General features: G+C 45.3%; 1 protein-coding gene across 1 annotated transcript; it reads left to right on the top strand.

The window, feature by feature from the left end:
* Positions 1 to 2715: 2715 nt before the first annotated feature.
* On the top strand, positions 2716 to 14334 carry GFRA3 (GDNF family receptor alpha 3). Its single transcript, XM_027856564.1, has 8 exons — positions 2716 to 2896; positions 6161 to 6442; positions 7824 to 7910; positions 9261 to 9594; positions 10353 to 10459; positions 10874 to 11008; positions 12275 to 12399; positions 12676 to 14334. The coding sequence occupies exons 1-8, from the start codon at positions 2827 to 2829 to the stop codon at positions 12775 to 12777; spliced, it is 1242 nt and encodes a 413-aa protein (XP_027712365.1). The 5' UTR covers positions 2716 to 2826; the 3' UTR covers positions 12778 to 14334.
* The last annotated feature ends 3016 nt before the right edge of the window (positions 14335 to 17350 follow it).

The following is a 17350-nucleotide window of genomic DNA, read 5'->3' as shown; positions in this document are numbered from 1 at the left end:
TAAAGGGATGATCTGTTGGGCATCCAAAGGATGAGGGTCCTTCCTTGGTGGGTGGGAATAACTGCTGGCCATGTCACAAAGGATTTCTAGTAAGGGATAGTGCTGTAAATAGTAGCCTTAGCTGGATGGAATGTTTATCAGTAGAATCTTACCCTTTCAGCTCATAGCCCTGGGTACTTCTCACAAAATCTCATGACTGCCAGGGCCTTAAAGATCTTCCCACTCATTCTAAGGGCCTCAGAAAGACCAATCTCAACTTTGTTAGGTTGAGCTATGGCATTGAGCTGGTCAGACTGACATTTCCCCTGACACTTATTTCTAGACTAGGTCAATAGCACTGATGCTGAAACTTTATGGACATATGGAACAAAAGTCCCTTTCCATTCCATTCTCCTATCCCCTGGATTTACTTGTGAGGGAGGGGTAAGATATTGGAATCATAGTTAACCCTACCTTTCTGGAGTCTCAGTCCTCATCCTACACCTCTCAGGCATTTTTCCCCCTTTTTATTTATTTATTTATTTATTCATTCATTCATTCATTCATTCATTTAATTTGGTGAGGCAATCAGTGTTAAGTGACTTGCCCAGGGTTACACAGTTAGTAAGTGTCAAGTGCCTGAGGCTGGATTTGAATTTTTTTTCCCTTTCTAATGTAATTTTTTCATGAGTTTCTATCAACATGAGAGAGGAGTTGGTGGCACCCTATATGAGACTTTCCCTAAGTCTCAATGAAGGGAGGACATAGAAAAGAGTTAGAGTGAACTAGGGGAACTGGCCAAAAAAAAAAGGTAGGGGACCCTGGGGCCATCACTAGGACAAACAAATGGGAAGCTAGATGGATTTTTTATTTTTTTTCTTTATTGATAACTTTTTTATATAATTCATTTTAAAATACATCTCTTTCACTTGCCTTATACCAAAGTAGTTTTGAAATTTAACTTAATTTAATTTTTAGACTTTAACACAACCACCTTTGATAGCTTGCGCAACTTTATATACCCATAGACACTTGCCTCTCTAATGAAAGAAATCTAAATGTTTACTTTATTGGGTCCCCTTTAATGCTGGCAGTGCAGACAGATAAAATGAAGCACAAACTCCATTTAAAGTGCATTAAAGCTTAGAAACTAGTGGCTAATGAGGGGTGGAAGGACACGGAGGCCACTGTCAGTCTTTCTTCTTATCTGGGGCCACATGTCTCCTTTTCGGCTTCATGAAGGGTGATTTACACCCCCACCTGGAATAGCTCTGTCTCTCCGGGCTGATTACATCAGCAAATGCCCCCAGAGGCCACTGCAAAATGGGAGTATTCAGGCACAGCAGCTGATAAATCTCAGGGGTTTATATAGTGCCTCTCAATGCCCTCCCTCCTGGGCCCGCTGCCAAGTCTGCTGCTGTAGTAAAGGAGAAGGGGCTAAGGTGAAAAGGGGAGTAGATAGGGGTAGGAGAAAAAAATCCCTGTTCCATCACCAGTAAAAGGAAAGTCTTCTCTCTTTTTCTTTGGCCCTGCTTATTTTTCCACAATGTTTCATGGCATTCTTTAAGGAGAAAATGCAACCTGAAAACCCAGTGATTTTACTCCAGCCCCATGGAGCCAAGCAACATCATATGACTAAGATGTCCAAGGGCTGCCATTCAGTCCCTCTTCACTATGGACTAAACAAGAGGAAATGCTGAAACCGCATAATGAAAGAAGAAGGTTAGAAATAAGGAAGAACTTCCCAGACTGTCATTACCAACCTTGGCCTCCCTGCTTCCTCCAGTTAGGGTCTTTGGTAACAAATGACCCCTCTAGGTCACAGAAACAGGCCAGATGCCAAAATCTGTCTGTTACAGCAGAAGGAAGTGGGCTTGTACAGGTGCCTAAACTTATAAACTAGTAGTGAAAAAAGAGCTCTGGGCCGGGAGTCAGGAGAACGAGGTTGTAAGTCCAGGTCTCCAGCCATCAAGTAACAGGAGCCAAGTAACTTCACTTCCTGGGGTCCCAGTTTCCCCATTTGCAAAATGGGATTAATGATACTAATCCTATATCATCTCTTAGGATTGTTGTAAGGATGAAACTGGATAATAGATGTCAGCGTGCTGTGAAAAAGAAGAGTTTTTATGGTAGCTTGTTGGTTTTATGTTAGTTTTGTTGGTGGTATTTAAATTTTTTGTTTTGTTTCATTTTTAGCGCTGATCTTGGCTATTCTCCGGGTGATTGGGTTGATACGAGAGAGCAAGAAAGTGTTTCCCTTGGACCCACTGAATAATTTCTGAACTCTGTTCACCTGCAGGTTGCAGGAGGGAGCACCCAGATACCTGAGTCTCGCAGCCTTTTTTCTAGGGGCAAGCAGACACCTTCCTTCTTTGCCCCACCTCTTACCCCTACTACCCAACCCCACCGAAAGTTTCCTAAGTTAGGTCCTAAGGTATTGACGTGGAAAGAAAGGAGTCTGTCCCCCACCCCACCCCACTCCCTTCCTCTAAGGAAGGGTCCTAAATCTCTTCACTCTCCACACCCGGTCCCCAAGAAAATTCTCTTTCCCACCCACTTGCGGTCTAGTCTCAACAATTCCCTAGGCAAGGTTTGTATTAGTCTTTTTTTCTCTACATGGGAGTTCTTGGATGTGTGGCGGAGGTGTGGGGGCTTAGTGTGTAGGCGCTGCTTAGGGTGGGGATAGGGGCGGAGGCTAAGGCGGTGCCTCAGAGCTACTCTTGGAGCGGAAAGGAGAGCACTGGCGGGACTGGACAGGGCAAGGCAGGACAGGGCAGGGCTGGGCAGGGTGCACCGGAGCTGAGAGGGGAGTGCTCGAGGGGCCAGATACACCGAGCCTGTAACACCATGCCGCCGGGCGTCCTACGAGTTCTATTCGCTTTGTTGCTCCTGTCCTTGCTTCCTCTACTCCAAGCCGGTGAGTATAGGTGTGAGCATAAATGTATTGGTGCATGTGTGTAGACGTGCATATATGTATGAATGTGGTCCTCTGCGTGTGTATGTATCGAGTATCGAATAGAACATGCAACGGAGGCTCCTGGATTGGGAGATCTACTTACAGGGAATCAGTATCCTCGAAGATACTGGCTAGTTTCTCTGTCTGAAGACATCTGTAGGAGTTGAGAGGGAGGAATAAACATTTGTCTGGAGCCCCAAGCCGCCTCAGTTTTGAAGGGGCTGCCCAAAGCACCAAGATGGGTTAGGATGAAGTTGATCTGAGAAACTTTGCCCAAGACGTTGGGTAGCAGGTGGTAGGAGTGAGAGGAGTCCTGGAGAGACTGGCTGGATACTAAACTATATGTCTGAATTAAGGCAAATTGAACGCTAAGGATGGCTTAGGTAACTGGTCCTAATATTCTGTTTACCTCTGTTTCTCTTCCTTTATTGGCATGCAGATATCTGAGAGTCTAGGTAGTGGTGTTCCCCTCTTTACCTCAGCCTCCCTCAGTCCGACTCCCTCCCCATACCCAAGCATACCAACTATCCTGAGCACTGAGGGGGTTTGTTCAGAGGTACGCTTCCAATCTGAGGCTCGATTCTTTCATCCCTGTAAGAAATGGAAAAGCAAAAAGCAGCTTAACCGAAAGGAATTCCTGGGTTAGCCCTGAGGAAGAGCTTGTCAGAGGTCAAGGTTGTTCCAAGTCTGGAACTTGCTGGGATTTTTTTTTTCTTTTAAGCACATGGAAGGAGGACATAACCACCCCCATCCCCAGTCTCAGTTAAGGAACGGAACTATCTAAATGGAATTTGGGGAATGAAATAACTCACATTCATATAGTATAGCACAGATTTACAGAGTGCTTTTCTCACAACAACCCTGTGAGGTAGTTAGTGAAAATATTGTAACCCTCATCTTATAGATGAGCAAACAGACTTGGGGAGGTCACCCATGGCATCACAACTAGAAACTATCAGAGCTGGCATTGAAATCCAACTAAGTCCAGTGCTTTTCCCATGACAACATAACTGACACAACTTTGGTATGGGACATTGCCTGCCCATTGCAAACTTTGAATAACTTGGTGATGCTTGATTGTGCCTAGCACAGTGCCTTAACACATCACAACTGCTTAAACATTTCTTTAGTGAATAAATGAGCATTTTGCAACTCTGACCCTTAATATTACCTCCCCCCCGGGAAAAGACAGACAGAAGGGTGGCCCCCAAGAGACACTAGAGTCCATTGTGCTCCTGGTAAGCCTGTTCATCTCCAAATCTCCTTGCTTTCAAGAACCTGGTCAGAGTTTTTTGACTAAGAAAAATTGCCAACAGGCTCTCTCAGAATTGCCCTCAAGCGTTAGTCCACAAGGTGGTACTTCAAGACATTGCCTTTGATGGAGGCAGAAACAGAAGAAATTCAGGAAATACTGGCCACCAAGCCAAACTGTTTGACACCATCAGCAGTTCCAGGGAATGGCAGCTGTTGCATTAATATGCCTGCCCAGACAATTCTTCTGTGCCCCAAATGGTACAAATGACCATGTTATAATTGAGAGCAAAGGTGAAGCCACTTCCCTATCGCAAGTAAATCAAGGCAGAGTTGAAGAATAGGTTCACTTTTTATTTTATTTTATTTTTTAAAGATTTTTTCTTGACTCTCTCTTTCTTTCTCTCTCTCTCCTCTCTCTATCTCTGTCTCTCTCACATCATTGTCACTTCCCACTGACTCCTGCTTCTCCTTGTAGAGCCTTCCCTTGTAACAAATACATACAGTCAAGTAAACAAATATGCACGTTGGCCATATCTGAAAATGTTTGCCTCATTCTATGCCTTTGGTTACCTCTCCTCTGCCAGGAGGTGGGAGGCATAATTCATTATCATTCCTGTGAAAAAAATAATTAGTCATTGCAGTGATCAGAGTTCTGAAGTCTCTCAGCATTGTTTTCTTTTACATATTGTGGTCGTTATGTAAATTGCTCTCCTGGTTCTGCCTATTTCATTCTATATCAGTTCATTCAGGCCTTCTCAAATTTCTCTGGATTGCTCATATTCTTAATTTCTTACAGCAAAATGACGTTTTATTACATTCACATGACACATAACACTCACTAGCTGTGTGACTCTGGGCAAGTCACTTAACCCCAACTGCCTCACAAAAAAAAAAAAAAAGCAACATGGATCTTTTAGGGCAGCTGCATGTCACAGTGGATAGAGCACCAAGCCTGGAGTCAGGAGGACCTGAGTTCAAATCTGGCCTCAGACATTTACTAGCTGTGTGACCCTGGGCAAGTCACTTAACCCCAATTGTCAAAAAACAAAACAACAAAAGCAACAAAAAAAAAAGCAAAAAATATGTAAAACAAATCTGCTCTTCTTGCTAATATTTGGGGGTAGCTAGATGGCACAGTGGATAGAGCACCTGTCCTGGAGTCAGAAGGACCTGAGTTCAAATCTGGCCTCAGACACTTGACCCTTACTAACTGTGTGACCCTGGGCAAGTCACTTAACCCCATCTAGCCCCCCCCCCCACAAAAGGCAGATTAGGATAGTGAAAAGAATACTGGAGTGAGGAGGTTATTGAGATAGTATGAGGAACTCAGCAAATAGAGCCTTTGTTATCCCATGTTGACAAGACCCAGGAAGGGCAAGGGGGAAATGGCATTTGGGTTCCTCCCCCTCCCTCCAGCTATGGGAATGAACACAGCAGGAGGTGGAGAGTTGATGTGGAGTTTACCACTCCAACCCTAAGTATACCTTAAGGAGTGTCAGAACTGTACCAGCACTTGGTACCAAATCTCTGCTACTTAGCCTTCCATTTTGGGGGCTGGAGACATCAATCTGTATACCGACTTAACCCCTCCAAAGACCTAGGGTTTTCTTCCTACCCTTCATGTTTGTGATGCTGCCAACCATAACTCAAGCATGGCCCTGTTAAGGCTTACATTCTCCGTGATGAACAGCAGTAGCCCTAGACTTGGTTCCTTTTGTAATGGTCTTCTCTTTGTGTTTCCTTCATGACAGGGAATCTCTCATGATGCTGAGTGTGTTGTTGGTTCAGGCCCTCCTCTGCTTAGCTTGTGGTACCTGCAGGATGCCTCCCTCTGGGCTCTTTTTAATCTACTTTTCCTCATGACCGCCATTTTATATGACCCAGTGTGTCCCCACATTCCTACCTGTTTGGTTCTCGCAGCTCTTTTCCCTACCTCTTATCAGCCCTCACCTGGCATCTCTCCCCAAGCAGGAGACCTCCCAACCATGGATAGCGCATCAATGGGCAACTGCATCAATGCCAAAAAACTGTGCCTGGATGATTTCACTTGCAAAGTCCCCTTCCTCTACTTGGAAACCTGCTTTCCTTTCATGGCCTCAGCTCCTCAGAAGCCTGAAAACCAGGAGGGCTGCCTGGAGGCAGCACAGCAGCTTCAGAATAGCTCTCTGGGCAACTGCAGATGTCAGTGGCGCATGAAGAATCAGGACATCTGCCTGGCTGTCTACTGGACCATCCACTCTACTTATGGCCTTGGTGAGTCCCTTGTGAGGATAGAGACAGGGACTATGTTTAGAGACTTTTTCCTGGTTCTGTAGAATACCAAGGGTATGGTAGACTATGTTAGCCAAAGAGGCCTGCATTGTATGGAATTATTTAGGAGTTTAGAAAGAGGTATTTAATTATTGTTTTGGGTCCCCAGTATACTGCCCTCTTTTCCTATGTCCCCTGACCCTAGAGAATCACTCTGGTGAATTGAATGCCTACTGTGTACTGTATTTGACCCAATGGTTACTGAAGTGGTTCCTACCCTAGGTGCTTCTAAGCTCTCAGGAAGACTGTACACACTCACACAGACTAGCTTAGAAGTTATGCAGAGTAGCACAATATCAGTAAGTAGAGAATGATGTGGGACTGATTGAGTACCCAGACATCATCCTGGCAGAGGCCCCAGGGAGCTTGGCACTACTGTTGATAGACAGGGTACTCATTAACCAGGAGGGAGAAGGACAAAGATAAGACAAAGAGGAAAGCTACTCAGGAGAAGAGCAAAATGGAGACTCTCCTTCTTGTTCTTTTGGGGAACTCCCCTCTCCTTATCCCTTTCCCCATTACAATCACCCCATTTCTTGGGAAGGATGTACCCCTCCAAAGATCTCTTTTGGTACTAGATCCTTTCTTTCTGCTCTCTCCTTTCCCATTTGCTTATGGGGGGACAGTGTGTCCCAATTGTTGCTCTCCTGGTACATACTTTCTCTCCTAACCTGACCCTTCTTTGCCAGATGCTGAAATCACACTCACAGTGCCCTGCTGGGTTATGCCCATCTGTCCCCTCATTCATCTCATAGATCACAGGGTCATAGATTTAGAACTGAAAGGTAGTTCATAGGTCATCTTGTCCCAATTTAGACACATAGACGTATAATTGCAAGACAAGGCCGTCTGTTTTTGGATACTAGTACCTTCTATCTCCATTGCCTTTCCCAGACAGTTCCTACCGGGGGTTACAGCTGTCTTACCTCTCCCCACCAGGTCAGACCCCATTTCTTCTTCCTCATGATGGGACACTTTCCTCAGAGCCAGTTAGCTTCCTTCCTAGAAGCTGAGGCTGAAGGACTTAGTTCCTTCCTCCACAGAAGAAAACAGTGTCTTTCCTCCTATTGCTTTTCTCCATAGAAAAATACAGTTTCTCCTGGCCCTGGGCAAGTCACATAAATACCTCATGGCCAGAGAACCCAACCTGGCCTTTCCTCATCATTTTATTCCTGTGGTCTCCCTCTGGCTGGGTGGGGTTCTATGCTTTATCTCTTTTGAGGGTCTGCGGTGTGTGCTGTTATGCCCCCATCTCCTCATCTCATGTCCCACCTTACCATAGTTTACTTTACAGGTCTCTGATGTTTTCGCCTCTTTTTTCTAGGTAACTATGATTTGGGGGGCTCACCATATAAGGAAATTGTGATCAGCAAACCCAGGAAATTTAATCATCTGGACTTGCTTGAGTCAGGTTTGTGGGACAGGCATAGGCTGGGGAGATGGGAGTTTGAGCTGGGTGTCAAGGGGAAGGTGGTGATCCTTATTCTTGGGTTATAGCATAAAGAATCCTACAGCCAAGGGAGAGCAAAGAGCTGTTTGTATCTGTCAGGATAGCAATGGAGCTATTCTATGCGTCTTGGTCACAGTGCAATTATTAAAAAACAACAATTGTTAAGAAGACAGACTAAACCATTTGTCATCAGGTTCACAGAGTTCAGGAAAGCCAAAGGTATGGCAGGTGTGACACCAGCTCCCTAATTAATTAGATAATTAACCCTCATCCTGGGCATCCTGGACAATGGTCTGTATTCCCAAAGATCTGAAAATGTTTTCAGATATTCTAAAGATGGGGACGGGGAGAAGCTAGTAAAAATATGACTCCACGCCTATATGACTCATAGGCCTAGAACTGGAAAAGATCTTAGAAAACATCTAGTCCAACCCCCTCACATTTTACAGATGAGGAAATTGAGGTCTATGGGAGTTAGGTGACCTGCCTGGGGTAATACGGGTAGTAAGCATCAGAGGCATGAATTTGAACCCAGATTCTCTGATGCAAGAGCTAGTGTTCATTCACACTAAGCCACATTGCTTTCTAATGTTGAAAAATAATTAGGAGCAACCTGGTGCAGACAGAAAGAATGTTAGATTTGGGATCAGGAAACTCGGGCAGGAATAAGCTCTGTCACTCTTTGGTAAGTCACCTAACTCTCTCAGCCTTATTTTTCTCATCCATAAACTGAAGGTTTTGAACTAGATGATCTCTAAGGTCACTTCCATCACTAAATCTATGACTATGTGTTTTACAGAAATGGAAGTTGATGACATTTAGATTTTTCAGTTAGGGCAAAGGTGTGGTAGAGTTGGGAACAGAATTGGAAATGATCAGACATAGTCTAGACAGCCAAACAGGGCTGTGGTCTGGGCTGAGCCTCTACCTAGAAGGTGTTTCCATTTCTTATTACCTCTCTTATCAGGTTCTGGCCACCTTCAGTCCTCGGAAGAGTGTGGGAAGGACTAGGAGCTGCATTTGTATTCATGTCTCTAAGCAAACTGTAGGGAAGGTTACGGGTAGGTTTGAGTTCAGACTTTGGGTGGCTTGTAGGGGAGGTTAGAGGCTGTGCTGGGAATCAGGGTTCCAGGTGGGTTGAGAGAGAGTCTAGGCTCCAGACGCTGTCAGGGCTCCAGACCCCAAGTGGGCTGTGGAGATTGCTAAGGGCTATACTTAGGAGAGGAGGAGGATGCTGGGTGGTTGGCAATCCCATGTCCAGCTTCCTGCTACAGGAGAAGAATAGTAGGGGTTACCACCCTTCTCTCCTAGGCTCCATGTCCCAAAGCAGCCCTGATCTCTGCATGAAGTCCACCAATCTGTGCACCCTGAATGACAGATGTAACAAGTTGCGCCTGGCCTATGGGGAGGTCTGCTCGGTGGCTCGATGTCAGCCCCTAAGGTGTCAGCAGGAGCTCCGTGTCTTCTTTGAGCAGGTAGCAGACAACTATGCCCACGCACTTCTATTCTGCCCTTGTGATGACGGGGATGATGTCTGTGGGGCACGACGGCATAACACCATTGCCCCCAGCTGTGTCTCTCCAGCCAGAGATCCCCCCAACTGCCTGATCCTTTGGGACACCTGCCTTCAAGACTTGCTCTGCAGGTGGGTCTGGCCTCGTGGGGCAGGAGGAGAACCTCTCCCTCTCCCTCCCAAGAAATGGAAGTGGTTTTCATTTATCAATGAGACCTGCCCGGAGGGGAAGTATATTAGCAGATGGATCCCCATGGCCCTATGGTTGATGGTGGGTTATACAGTTTTGAGAGATTTTCTGTTGTAAACTTTTGATCTTGATCTGGCTTTCCTGTATCTCTTCACTCAGGGAACAGAACTAACCAAGAGGCATTAGAAAGGGAAATATGTAAGCAAACCAATTACAATACACTCACTCCAAAGACAAAATTATTTTTTGTTAGCCATGCCTGTTGTAGCCCCTCTATTGCCTTGCATAATGGAGAGATGTCCTTTCTTTACTATTCTTATGAGGTGACACTGGTGGTATTCTTCTTCCTACCCACTCCCAGTGTTACATCCTAAGAGTTTTTTTTTTTCCAAAAAACATTCTGGCCTTTTTGGGGGATCATGGAGAAGGATAACACATAAACTTGGCCATGGATCCCTAAATTCCAAAAATTCATCATGAGAACTTGAAGAATAGAGGTACTCCCTATCCTTTCCCTAGGTATCTGTTCTTAGCCCTTCTCCTCCCCACAACATTGCTGTTTCTCTCCCCAAGATGTTGCTTGATTCTATAAATTCAATTCTCACTAAGACTAGGGATGGGGGAGGTCTCTTTCTTTTTTTGGCCCTGACTCCCCACTTTCCCTGGGTCTTCTCAACTCCCAAACTTTTCCATTTTCCAGATCCCGCCTGGCTGATTTTCAAATGCACTGCTGTCGCATGGACCCTCTGGGGAACTGTGTGGGGATAGAGCCCCAACGGTGTCTGAAGGCATATATGGGGTTGATTGGTAAGACCAAGAGTAGGTACTAGAGTGGAGGCAGTTGGGGAGTGCTGGATAGCCAGGATTTCCATAGGTTGAAACATATGAGACCAAGGATAAGGTGGCATCAAGCCAGGTGGGACAGGCCTGGTGTTGGAAGAAGTGCCCTGATGGTGGCCACCACCTTTCTGCTTTAAATATTTTTGTACATGTACCTGTGGGTACTTTTCCCATTTTATGATCTTTTTGGACTACAGACCTAGTAGTGGTATTGCTGGATCAAAGGGTATGCAGCTTTATAGCTCTTTGGGCATAGTTCCAAATTGCTCTCCAGAATGGTTGGATCTGTTCACAACTCCACCAACAATGCATTAGTGTTCCAATTTTCCCACATTTTCTCCAACATTTATCATGTTTCTGTGTCACCACCTTTCTGCACAGGTACTGTTATGACCCCCAATTATATCAGCAACCTCAGTGCTGATGTTGCTGTGAGCTGTTCCTGCCAGGGGAGTGGCAACCAACTAGAAGAATGCATGCGTATACAGGAATCCTTCTCCAGAAATCCCTGCCTCAGTGAGTTGTGTGTGTGTGTGTGTGTGTGTGTGTGTGTGTGTGTGTGTGTGTGTGTGTGTGTGTGTATGTGGGGGGAGTGGTGAGGCTACAGGTGGGAATGGTGGGAGGGGAAGGTGGAGGTGGTGTTGAAGTGGATAATGGCTCCAGACAGATGAGCCATCTGGCCTAAACAGGAAGATGGATTCTGCAGTGTTCCTCTTGACCCTGAAATCTGGAATACTGTAAGAATACATTTTCCCTCTCTACTACCAATCCTCCCATGGTCTTCCATTTCCTTTTTCTTATTCACTGTTTGATCCTAGGCTACTTAAGAGTCAGAATGTCAGAACTTGAAGGAACCATAGGTCCCCATTGACCATAGGCCAATGTTTACATAGTCCTTCTCATTTTGCAGAGGCAGAAACTAGGGCCCGTAGAGGGAAAATAGAACATACGGAATCTTTTTTAATTTAAAATTTTGTTGTTTTCTTTTGTTTTTATATCAATGTCATTTCCAACTATATCCCTACCTCCTCCCTTCCCCTGTGAGCCATCCCTTGGAACAAAGAATAAAAGAGAAACAGGAAGAAAAAAAGTTCAGCAAAACTAACCACCATATCAACTGACTTTGGTAGTAGACACAAGATTCTATACCCATGGTCCCCCACCTTTGTAATGAGGAAACAATGGTCCATTTTTCTCAACTCTTCCCTAACCTTGGTGATTGTAATTACATAACATTCAGTTTCATTTTATTAACATTTCAACAAACACTTATTAAGTTCCTACTATATGCAAAACACTGTGAATACCAGGACAATAATGAAGCAGTCACAGACCTCAAGGAATTTTCATTCTTGAGGGGAAGTAACACGGCCAAGGTTGTCCAGAAGTAAGTGGCATAGCTCAGATTCAAACCCAAATCTTATGGCTTCAGATCCAGTAATTCTCCATGATATCATGCCTCTCCCCACACTCAGATGCCCATTAAGGACTTTACCTTCATCTCTGAGGGCTGAAGGAGCCCCCTCCCCCAAACACAGACACATCCTTTTATACTAGTGCTATAGTCAGAGGTCCTGGGTCCAAATCCTGACTTTGATTGCTAATACCTATGGGATCTTGGGCAAACCCCTTACCATCTTGGCACTCAGTTTCCTGAACCATGAAATGAGATCGTTGGACTAGATTGCATCTAAGGTCCCCTCCAGGTCTAGATTTATGACCCTGTGGTATAATCCCCTTCTCCCCCTCTCAGGTCTCTCTGTCTTCTTTCCTATTCCCTAGCCAAGGCTATTAAAGCTCAGATGCAGGTTCACCGCCAACTGCTTTCCAAAAGCTCCCCCACTGCCATCTCTCAGGACAGCTTTCAAAGCCGGGGGGATCCCTCCTATTCTGTGCATATATCCCAGGTACAGACCTTTTTTTTTTATTGCAGCATCTTCCCCAGGTCACTTGGTGGGGACCCATCCCTGGGGAGGGTGTGGTCCCTCTGGGCTTTCTGATACTGGGGAAAGAGAACACTGTGTCTGAGGAGCCTCTTGTAGGGGCCAAGGGATGTTTGATGGGAGGGAGCAGGGCCTCCTGAGGTAGATGAGAGAGGGGAGGGGTTTGGTAATCAGGTCAAAGGGTGATGAGACAGAGCCTTTCTCGCTGACCACAGCCTCTCCACCATATTTTCTTCTCAGGATAGCAATCTGGCTGGAAGACTACAACCCTGGGTCCCTACCATCTCCTTGGGTTCCCTGACCTTGGTTCTGCTCCTGCTCCCTGTCCTTGGCCACTTGTAATGGTACTTTGCTTGTGGTCCCTCTGCCCCCTTGCATATCGCCTCCTTGAGAGTCTCAGCCATAGTTGTTTTAAGAATGCAGAGGGGAGAAGCTGGAGGGGTGAAAAAAGAGGTCCTGCCTTGCCTGCCCAAACCTTCTACCATCAGCAATCACTAGAAGAGGCCTAACAGGAAAAAAATCTGTCAAATAGCAGGGGGAAGAGGGCACTGGAAAGTAGGGACAAAGGTGACTGAACTGGGGCTGCCCTCTGAGGCTGTCCTTTCCCCAGCAAAGAAGGGGGTTCTATCATCATTCCTCCAAGGCACACCCTTCCAGAGGCTCTGGGTTCCAGATGAGGCAACAACCTTAGGGAGAGAAGAGAAGAGGAAATATTGAGCTGGATAGGATGGCCTTGATTGACTGCGGCTCCCTTGAACTCTCTGTCTCTTCCACCCTAAGTCATCAGTCTTTAGGGGGATAAGGGCTAGATGATTGTATTTCCCTGATTGCCTGGCAGTGGGAATTAGCCCATGACTGACTAAGCCAAATTATCTCCCTGTTTCTCTCTCCTTTTCCCTAGTCTATGGCCCTTTCCCCCAAGGGCTATTCTCCCTCCCCTCCCCCTCCTTAAAGTATATTTTCATTCATTCATAAAACATTTATTAAATGCCTACTATGTGCAACATTGGTCCTGCCCTCAAAAAGTTTACAACCTAGGGTAATAATTTGTCAATTTTGTGTCTCTAGCCAGGCAGAGTGGGATAGTCACTCTCATTCCCCCAGTAGAAAAAATCAAAATAAGATTCCCACATCTTGTCTAACCCTTGGCCCCTAATCTGAGTGAGAGAAGAAGAGGCAGCCTGGTCTGTCTTATAGCAGGTACTCAGATCCTTAGAGAGGATTTAGGTTCCTGAGTGGGTCTCCCTGTGCCTTGCTCTGATATGTTGTTCTACCCCAATTCCCACCCCCTCAGTTATATACTCATTAAATATTTCAGTTTAAAACTTGGTTCTTTTCCTATTTTTTGCTCCACTTTACATTTAAACAGAACACAATTTACAAAACTCCTTGGAAAAACTGGACACCCTCTTTCACTGCTCCCCATGCCTACCTAGGCTGCCCTTCCACCTCTGTGCCTCGGTTTTTTAAAATGAACCTGCCAGGCCCATAGGAGGAAGGCTCAGGCATCTCCAGCCTTCTTAGCACTGTAGCTAATTCTAAGTGTCCTCTCCCTCCCCTTAGTATCTGCTTCTCAGCTCCCAACCCCCAGTACACACTTCTAGCCATTCACCTTGCTGAACTTTCAGACCCCAGCCCTCTCACAGGTCTGACTTCTTCCTCTTTCAGAGGCCAGATGAGGAGAGAAAAACACTCATCCATATGAAAGACAATGTTTCTGGAGTAATATGTCAAGGAGGATCAAATAGGTACAAAGTAGAGAAGTTGGTGAGGGAAGTAAAAAAAAAAATCCTGGAAGATTTCCTTTAAAAAGTGAGCTTTGAGCAGAATTTTTAAAGGGGTGAAGGCCAGTTTGGCAGAGAGGAACTTGGAGGATGTTGTCTTGGGAAGGATACCCAAGAAGAAGCCCAGAGAGAGGCAAGACCAGGAAAGCCCTCCTTTCTCTACCTGGCACTCCCACTTTCAGAGAAAATCAGAGCCTGGAGAGTTTTAGAGCTGCAAGGGACTTCAGAGAACATGTAATCCAACTGCCTCATTTTCTGGATAAGGAAACAGAGGTACAGGCAGGGTAGTAAATTGCCTAAGGCTTCCTAGCTAATTATGACAGAGCTGGGACTAGAAACCTGGTTCCTTGGCTCTAATTTTCTTACCATCACATTGTCCCCCCTGAAGCTCCTCCCCCACTTTGCTTTCTCTATAGGCTCCAGGGTCACCTGCTCAACCGCACCAGCTCCCATCTCCTTCCAACCCTTCCACCTATGTCTCCCTCACTCCCTGTGCCCCATCTCCATTTGCTATGGCTCTCTCCATTAGCCCTGGGCCAGGGGAGCAGAACAGTCACAGCTAAGTGCTTGAATTAGACTAATAGACGGCTGCTCATTTCTGCTCTTATGTGGTACCAAATTCCTGGTAAACAAACCAGCAGTTCCCACTTCCCGGGCCAGGAGCCAAGAGCTGTGGTGGGGAAATGAAGCGTCAAGACTTCATCTTTGAGGGCCCACCAAGTCACACCCACGCAGTTATGGCCATTAGGCTGACTAATAAATAAGGAAGAATGGAGGGGAAAACAGAGGGGGAAGAGAAAGAGTAGGGAGATAGAGGTCAGTTATCAGTATGTTAAGGGAAGAAAAGAGATAAGTCCTTTTACCAGTAGTGGGCACACACTCAGGGAGGACAGGCATAAGGAAAGAGCTCATATATACCCAAATGTTCATAGTAGCACTTTTTTCTGTTGGGAGAATTTTCCAATGGGAGTTCTAGCTTCTCTGGGCAGAAGCTGAGGGTCACAACCTGTTGCGTGGCAAAAACAAGGAAGTCTCACAAGACCTCTCCTTTGCTGGCACGCAGCTCCCATGGTTGGCTCGGCTCTCCTCTCATTGGGAGAAAAGTCCTACTCATACCCCTGAACACGAGGGCTGCATGTGTCCAGCAGACTTGGTGATTGGCTATCACGTGGAGATCATGCTTTGATCATGTATTACTAGGGAAATAAAAGAAAGCTACAAGCACTTAAACAGAGCTTCTGCCATCTTGCTGTCTCCCGCCTCATCAATGCGCCTCTGGGTTAAGAGTATTGAGCTGGTCTCATGCTCACCACTGCAGTGGCCAAGTCATTTTTCTTTGCAATAGCTTTAAAAAAATGAAAAAGCTTAGAAACATAGAGGATGCCCATCAATGAGGGAATGGCAGAACAAATTTGGAATGTGAGTGTAATGGAATAGGGTTGCCCTATGAAAATGACAAATGTGTGGAATTCGGAGAAAATTGGAAAGACATGTAAAAAACAAAGAGTGAAAAAGCACAACCAAAAGAAATATATGCACACTGACCAGTAATAAGAAGAAAAACCATGCTGAAAAGACAACTCAAATGAAAGCAATTCATTCAACAAACATTTATGAAGGGGGTGGGGTGGGGAGAAGAGCAAACACTGTCCTAGGCACTTTGAATACACTTCAAATACAAAGATGAAAAATGCCCCCAAGGACCTTCTACCAGGTCTTTAATGACTAACTTGATTCAAAAGAACAGGTGATGAAGCTTTACTTTCCTCCTTTTTGTAAAGAAGGAGTATGGAGTGCTGCAAACACAGAGTGTGCTGGTTTTCTTTGTACAAGGCAGAGTTCAGGGAATCATAGGAAAGATTTTTTTTTTAACGAACAAAATGTGTGTGTGTGTGTGTTTTAAGAAAAAAAAAGTCATCCTAGGTGTTAAACAGCGGGTCTGGGGCTGTCCCAGGGCCCAGGCAGAGGCAAATGAACAGATCAGCCAAGGAAACAGCACTAGTCTTCAGATCTAAGGATTCCCAAAGCTCCATTTGCGCTACAAATTGTATTCTAAGTGATGACTCTCTTTGGGACTGTGTGGCCTTGGATCCAGGTATCAGAAGTGTCAGAAGTTGAGGGGTTTGTGCTCCTTTAGAATTTCTGTTGGTTAAAACAGAACTTCTATGCTTGGAGCAGCAGGGACTGGAAGGAGAAGTGGTGGAGCTGAGATGCTCCATCCTTTCTGTCCCCTAGCTTCCTTCTTCCTTAGGTTTGAAGGAGTCTCTTCTGAGCTTTCCTCAACCAGAGATGGGAGGAGATGGAGTCTGGTCTCTGCTGTGATGTTAAGCGTGTCTTTCTTTCATCCTCCTAGGGATAAAATTAGGGAACCTCACTGGGAACAGGAAAGGAGCCAGAGAATTTAGGAGGAAGTGGATAAGAGAGATTTTAATATGAAGGTCATCGGATATGTTTTGCAATGAGGCTCTTTTTGAAAGCGTGTGTGTGCACAGGCAAGGTTCAGGAGCAGAAGGGATGTGTTCCTTTTCCCTACATCATGATCTTCCACATCCGGAATGTGCTTTCTTCACTTTACCTTGTAGATTTGTTAGTTTCTTTTAAAGCACAACTCAGAGACCAGCTCCTACTTGGGATCTTTTCTAATATTTCAGAGTGGCCTGATCATTAGCCTTCTTTCCTTCTTGAAATTACTTCATATATATTTGATCCCTGGAAGCTCGGAGGAAGGGCTACACTTATATATGTCGTATCCTACCAACACCTTGAAGGTGAGAAGTTTTGCTTTTTTATCTTCCTTCTTATAAAGTGTCTTGCACATAGATCATTAATGTCTATTGAATTGAATTGAACTTCCTTGGATAAAAATCAGTCCCTACCGACTTTGAGCCTCTTCTGTAGGTCACTTGCAGCCTGACTCCACCTTCTCTTTCGTACTTCCTCAACGTTACACTAAAGACTTCTAGTATTTCTCTATCCAGTCTGTCTCCTACCTGATTCTCCCATCCATGGGCTCTGGCATCAGAAGACATGGTTCAAATCCTGGCTCTGATAATCACTAGCTTTGTGACCTTGAGCAAATCACTTTTGAGGTCCCTGTGCCTCAGTTTCCTCATTCTGTAAAATGAGGGGGG

Source organism: Vombatus ursinus, unplaced genomic scaffold (assembly GCF_900497805.2).
Source record: "Vombatus ursinus unplaced genomic scaffold, bare-nosed wombat genome assembly UNPS02011572.1, whole genome shotgun sequence".
NCBI classification, from domain to species: Eukaryota; Metazoa; Chordata; class Mammalia; order Diprotodontia; family Vombatidae; genus Vombatus; species Vombatus ursinus.
Note: the sequence above shows the minus strand (reverse complement) of the source record. Positions and strands in the feature narration are given on the sequence as shown.